The sequence below is a fragment of the Cyprinodon tularosa genome, unplaced genomic scaffold (genome assembly GCF_016077235.1).
Source record: "Cyprinodon tularosa strain WSP-4 unplaced genomic scaffold, ASM1607723v1 ctg195, whole genome shotgun sequence".
Taxonomy (NCBI): Eukaryota; Metazoa; Chordata; class Actinopteri; order Cyprinodontiformes; family Cyprinodontidae; genus Cyprinodon; species Cyprinodon tularosa.
Window position 1 is genome coordinate 1,385,001 of NW_024038707.1, and position 7,185 is coordinate 1,392,185.

General features: G+C 43.6%; 1 protein-coding gene across 1 annotated transcript in view; it reads right to left on the bottom strand.

Annotated features, from left to right (window-relative positions):
* LOC119782543 (TSC22 domain family protein 2-like) overlaps positions 1-6,508 on the bottom strand; it is a 59,449-nt gene extending 52,941 nt beyond the window's left edge. The window contains exon 1 of the mRNA XM_038283551.1: positions 4,348-6,508. Coding sequence (XP_038139479.1) covers positions 4,348-5,777 — 1,430 coding nt within the window. The 5' untranslated portion in view covers positions 5,778-6,508. The remainder of the gene's footprint in view (positions 1-4,347) is intronic.
* Positions 6,509-7,185: the final 677 nt, after the last annotated feature.

Below are 7,185 nucleotides of genomic sequence, written 5' to 3' on the forward strand. Positions count from 1 at the left end.
TGGCTTCGGTTTAATGTTTATAAATATTTATTTCCCGTCATGTTCTCCATCCAATGCAGATCATTGGCTCCATCCACATCTAGTGAAAACTAGTGTGATTGGATGAGTCATAGAACGCAAACACTCATTGGTTAGCTAAAGGAAATCATCAGAAGCAAGCAGGTGTTCTTCAAACTGCAAACGTGAATTGTCTATGCCATGCTACGATGATGGATTCAGAAAAAGATGTTGAAATGTTTGAAAGGTCGGAAACAGAAGAGAGCGTATCGGGAGATGGAGACAGAGACCAACAAGTAGTCGAAAAATTGAGCTTTAAATTCATAAAGTGGCATCTGGCTGTTTTTTTTGTTTTTTTTAAGGTTACGTTATACTTCTATACTTCTAATTAAGCAACAAATGTGTGTATTTTTGACACCACTGCCCATAGTCAATGCGGATGCTAGTTCTGATAGTCCCTTATGTATCCTTTTAGTTTTGTACGAAAAATATAGTTTAAACTACCTCCACGGATGTGTATCCCATTAGTCATGTACAAAAGAAAAAATTTAAGTTCAGGGGCCTGTTTCAGAAAGGAAGAAAGGAGGTTAAGTGAAAACTCTGAGTTTGTTAACCCTGAAATGAGGGAAACTCTGGGTTTTCTGTTTCAGAAAGGGAGGTAAGTTAAACCTGAGAAAGCAGAGTAAGTCAAGCCCGTTTCTGAAAGAGGGGTTACTTATACTCAGAGTCAGTTACCATGGCAATTTACTCTGTGAACCTAACCTGGTCGGGAGCAGGTTTTCTTCAGAAAATCCGGAGTTTATTTTGGTCTCCTCCCCTTTTTTAAAGAGGAAGTGGTGTTTAAACACCTCATTGATTCTTTGGGGACATACAGTATTCATTGCACACATTTCAGTCACGTAGAGCGCATCAAAGGGAATGAAATGGCATGTCCTTTTATGGATGATCCTGTTTGTAAAGCCAGGTAGCTACTCTACTCCCATGATGTGCTCAAGGCTTACCTGCTTGAAGTATGTTTTTATATTTCATTTTCAGCTGCTGCCATGTTCTTTTGATGCCTGCAGGATTGCACCTATCCATGAAAACTAAATTAGGTTTAATAAAATACTGTTCTTCCAGTTTCACCTCTGATATTATAACAGTTGGGTAAGTTACTCTAAAATAGTTCTTAATTACCAACTTTCCGTAAAAATTCAAAAAATATCCACTGGACTTGGTTTTCAAGATTTGAAGACGTTTCGCCACCTCTCCAGGAAGCTTTCTAATTACCAACTACAAATTTTATCTTCAACAAGTCTAATTAGATTAATGTATTAATTACTGTCTCTAGAAAGTATTGGTCTAATTACTAATTTGTTTTACTTACTTATTAATTACTTTCTAAATCCCAAATCAACCTCAACCACTTGAACAATACAAGAAACTGCGCCTCTAATGCTTTCAAATAAACAATATTCAATTGCATGAATTAATCTTAAATTGACCAAAGTGTGTAACTAGAGGGAGAAAGTTCAAATCAAAATATACCTTTTAAAATTTGATATTAAATCCACTATTGTTTTATAGTCTTTAATTTAATTACAGTATTTATATGACTTAAGTAACTTAAATAATTACACCCAACACTGTATAAAAGTACCGTAATTAAAATCTAAACTTACACATTGACTCGAGCAGCTATTTTCACTCAAGCTAACTCTCTCTCCTTCGCCGCTGCAGCCATGTTGCTTTTTTTTTTAAATACATGTTCAAATTCTGCATATGCTTGCATAAGCACATCCAGTGCTGCTGGTGAGAAATATGCACCCCTTTTTTTGTCTGACGCTGTTGCAATGGTGACTCGTAATATCTGTGCTCCATTGATAATGGCTTTTTATAGTTGTGGTGCACGCGCTTAACTCAGAGTCAGTCAATTTAGAGTTGATTGAACTAACTCATTTCAGCTGTTCTGAAACCCAAAACTCAGAGTTTCCAATCTCAGGATAAGTCAACTCAGAGTTCAAGTTTTAACTCAGAGTTGGTTGAACTTCCTTATTGAAACAGGCCCCAGATCACCATACGCTTCAAAAAACAACAAATAAATAAGTTATTCAATTGTTTTTTTTGTACATGACCAAAGGGATAAACGCCCGTCGAGGTAGTTTAAACTATATTTTTTGTACAAAACTAACGGGACCACAGGTATTGACTTTGGGTATGCTGGTCTGACAAAACACCGGTACATCAGCCAGCAGGTATTTTGGGTGAAAACTTTTCTTTTTTTTCTTATTTCAACACTGGCCTATACTTGCATGCATTCAGATTCATCATTTATGGTTGATTTTCAATTTCTTAAAGCAACACTGTTACTTTTGGCCACAAGGGGTGCTAGACCTATAACCTCCAGGTTCATCGCCCCTGAAAGCAACTAATACCACTGCACTGTGGCAAAATGAAACAGCATTCCTCCGTGTTTTAGAATCTGCTATCAGACCGCTTTGGACAAACAGACTGAGAAGTGATGGAGTTATTGGTAAAGATAAGGCAACATTTACCTCTCTAGAAGAAATCCTACAATGAACCAATATATATCTGATCAGATAAGGCTTATATCTGTTTTGTTGCCTCAAAGCAACTCTTAGCGTAGTTAGCTTCTGTGTTTAATGGAAGCTCCGACTGCTGTAAAGCGGCACTCTGAGTCACAAGACCCGTCCAGTGACAGCGACGAGCTTCTAAAGTTATGCAGGGGAGTTTTGGAGCCGAGCAGCCCGCACAAATCATCCATACGCACCAATTGTGGAATATTGACCTGAAAAATCATTTCATATATTACAAATTAAGCCACTAATTGGGTCAAAAATGTGCAGTGTTGCTTTCACAAATGTAAATATATGCCTGTACCAAAAGACCAGATAATCTATACTGCAAACGTCTGTCCTGATAGTGTTCAACAGTGTCCTGGTCCTGTTTAAGCCTTAATAGAACTTCAGCACCGGGTGCAATGGGCTGACATAAACAGATGTGGCGCCATCTATTGGAAGCATGTCTTAAGTACCAGAAAACCAGATGGTGGCCATTGATGGGAATAGTAAACAAGGTCCAAACATGCTGTAATGCCTCGAAAAAAACTGACAGCTGGGAGGATAGGGATTAAAACTATTGCTAACACCAGTAGCACTGTTAGTAAGGACATGTACTCAGGCGTTTATCGACTCATCAGTGACATAAGAATGTAGCTCCAGCATCAGCGTCTAACTCGTTACCTATCAAAATATAAGTTTTATCCTTCTTAAAATCAAACATCTTATGCAGCGTATTACATTTGATCTATGACTTATTTATTTTTCTTCCCAACTCCACAGGAAGTTCCACCTTCGCTCACTTCCCTTGCTTTAGCTTGTTGACTAATTGTATAAATGGCTAGTGATGAAATATTATGGTAAATACACACAAAAAGGGTATATTTCCTCACAAAGGGAACAAAAGCAACCATAAAAAGACAAAATTAACAAAAACAACACAGGTTGGGTGCCTTAATTTGTCATAAACACGTTAAATGCAACTATAAGGAGTTACTGGTGTGTAACGAGACTATAAGTACCTCTAAATTGTAACTTATTGTGTCATTTTATATCATGAAAATGGGAGGAGGCAAAGGCAAAATAGGGCTGAAGAAAAAGGGGAGGACTTTTCTACATAATTTCCTCCAATCATCACCGGAACGATTAGTTCATCTATTTTTTCTGCAGCAGCAGAGTCTTTAAAAAAAATTGCATCAATATCATTTGGACTCCACCTATTCTGATTAAAGGAAATAATCCGTTTTCACAACTCCTTGATTTTCCTGCTGCATCCCAAATTACTACCTTCATCAACACACCTGTAGCATGCAAAGAAAACCGGATGTAAAAAATCAACCAGGTTGGCTGTCATCAAATCTTTCCTTGGAGAAAATGTTGACGTTATCAACTCTAACTCACACAGACACTTTTGGTTTTAAATAAGTTTTCTACTTGTTGCATGTTCTGGCCTGAGGTGTTCATCATCTTTGCTTTCTTTTCTCCTGATCAAACAAGAAAGGAACATTTCCTTCCTTTGCTCCGCCTCTCTCTTCCACCCATCCATACGGAAGTAAAGGTAAACCAGGTCTATCTGACCAGATTAATGGGCAACCAGTGGCTGTGGTGTCTTTTTGACTTCTCGGCTTCCTGTCATCACAGCCTGATGCTGTTCGCTGCATGTTTCCACTCTTATGTCAGATTATTTTTAAACTGCATTTCTAAAACATGTGTAAACACATAGCAATCCTGGCGTTCCTAAGAGGCATGAGGACCTTTAAACTCTTCACATAAGACAGCAGGAATGTGTTACCTGTCCTCATCCCCGTCCACAGGTATGGGGATTTCAAACAGGAGAGGAGAGGTGACAGGAGAGGTGAGCTGCAGGTCCTTCGGCATGAGGGGCTTCCCAGCTTTCCTCCCAGGTATGACTGGAGATTGTGGAATGACTCCTCCCTCTGACTTCCTTCCTCCACCTGCCTCCAGCACTCCGCTTGTAGGGCCTAAGGCGCCTGGAGTCTTACTGGTTGCTATTAGACCAGGAGGCAAACTGGAGGCTGTCGCATTTGGCACGGTTGCAGTAGAGGCACTGGGCGCACTGGTGGGCGCGCTTGAACCCGCGTTCACTGCAGGCACGTTTAGCACGCCAGCAGATGTGGGGTGAGGCTGTCCGGCCAGGGGGTACTGAACTGTGTTCTGTTGTTGTGACGGCGGGGTCGATCCACCCACCAACATGGGAGCTCTGAACTCCGCAGCCTGAGGAGCTGCTGGTCTAACGTCTCCAACCTGACTCCCTGAAGAAGCTGAAGGCAGAACCGCAGCGGGGAACTGTCCGACCACCGGAAGAGACTGTCCAGGGGGAACGGACGCAGGCTGCTGATAAAACTCCGCCTGGCTGCCGGCGGGATGGACCCCAGGAACCGGCTGCTGTGGCGGGTAAGAAGGTGGCATCGTCGGGGACTTCTGCAGGAGGAAATCGGAGTGGAGCAGGTCGTTCTGTCCAACAGGAAGCACGTTCTGAGCGGGATGAGGCTGGAGACCCCCCATGGATGACTGAGGAGGGACAGCTCCTGGTTTTACGCTGGAGAAAGAACTGTGAGTGGCCGGAACGCCACTGACATGCTGCTGCGGTACTGAAGAGTGGGATCCTTCTGCTGCAGACCCTAAACCAGGACCACAGTGTGTGGCCGTTGACCCCACTGAGGGTCCAAGCCCACTGTCCCTCTCCCCAACAGGATCCAGAGTCACACTGCTGTGTCTCAAACTGTCAGTCCGAGCATGGTGAGAGGTCTCCGAGTCCTTCTCGTAGAACTCGGTACATGTCCACCTCCCTCTTCTAAAAGGCTCTCCAGTACCATGATCCAGTTTAATGACCCTGAAGCGTGATGTGCAGCTCCCTGTGTTGGCTGGAGCAGAGGGCTGTTGCTGCTGCTGCTGCTGACCTCCATGAACGGATCCAACTTTTCTCAACTCCTCTCCGGACTGCTGAGAGGCCTGAGGTGCATTCAAATGCGCCTCCGCCTCCCCGGCGTTATTCAGGGCTTCAACCGAGGACCTCCTCTCACCCGCGGACTCGTACTCAGCCCGAGATGCCTCGTAGATCTCCGACGGCTCTTCGGTTCGCGACTCGTCCGGATCGTCTAGACTCTCGGTGTCGTCCGTGGGCCCCCCAGGACCCTGGTGGGCTTGTGTCACGCTTGTGATCTGAAAGCAGCTCTTCTTCTTGGCCGGCATCTTCGACATGTTTGGCCAGTCTGATCCCGTGCGGCTGTGTTTTGGTTTGTTTATTTTCTGCTCGGTCAAAGGGAATCTTTCCGACTAATGTCCCACAAAGCTTAGATCATATTTAAGAGCACACTTGGGTCTGTTTTCCTCTTCCTCCTACTTAGCTGTAATCAAGATGAATCTGCGCCATCCTCTTCCTCTCTGTCTCCTGTTGCGTTTCATGAAGCCCGAACGCCACACTTCTTGCCTCCCTCGTCCAGCAGCGCGGGTCCTGACACCGATAAAAGCTGTCTGGATGACGGCTGCTAGGAAACAGAGAGTCAGTCCGGACCGGACTGCTTCTTCCTCGGCTGTCCACTTGTCGGCCGGCCGTGTGTTGTCCAGCTGTAGCAGCTACTTTGAGCTAAGGAGGCCCTTCACTCTGTGAGCTAGCTAACAATTCGAGCCGAGTGGCTGCAGCGGCACACTCCCCCCTCTACGTCGGTACAAGTGTGCGAGACATCTCCGCGGAAAGCCCACCCACGTCTCAGCTACTCCACGGCCGTCAGGACGTCCGTCGAAAACAGCTTCGCTTCGAAGCTTTTTACCGCTGAAAAACAAACGGAGCCCCAAAACGTTCCGTATAAAACAAGTAACCGCCGACAGCTCCCTCCTTCTCCCTTGACAAGATGGCTATGTTGTGTGCAACCGCGCTGCATCGTGGGAAAGCAGCGAGCGCAGCGCAGGAGTGTTTACGTGCGGTCAGGTTGTGAATCACTCCGTGTGCTGCGTTCAAGGACCCTCGGAAAAATGAAAGTACCAAATGACTTAGAAACTGGAAACAAGAGAGCAGATAAAAACAGCTAGTGCTGGGCGATATGGAAAAAATCATATATCATGATATGGACTATTTTATATCACAATAATGATATATATCGCAATATGCCCCAATTAAGTACATTTTCAGCAAATCTCTGAAAAATATGACAAAATAATATAATTGCTTACTTTTTCAGCTCTGTTTTGAAGTGACATTTATAGAACTGTCAAAAATTTGAAAAAATAAATTGTAGTGCAACAATATATATGCATAAGATGAGGTAGAAGTATGGCTACAGTATCCTTCACATTTTTTCAAATCCTACGGGTATTTAAATTAAATTACTGTGGTTCTTCTTTAGGTATTAGAAGAGGTTTGTCGTGTTTCCGTCGGGTAAGGGAACAGTCTTGTAGCATAGTTTGCAAATGTTGTCTGCTCCTTGTTGGACTTGCTAAATCCAAAATGTAACCAAATTAACAGATGTGCCCCCTCTTTTTGGTAAAATTTCTTTATCTTGGGTTGCCTGCGTAGCTGTCTCTGTTTGTTGCGACCACGGGTTTAATACTTCAGCCTCCTGCGTCTCCATCTCTCATGAGTTAAGTAACGTAAAGCATGTCGCAAAACCCG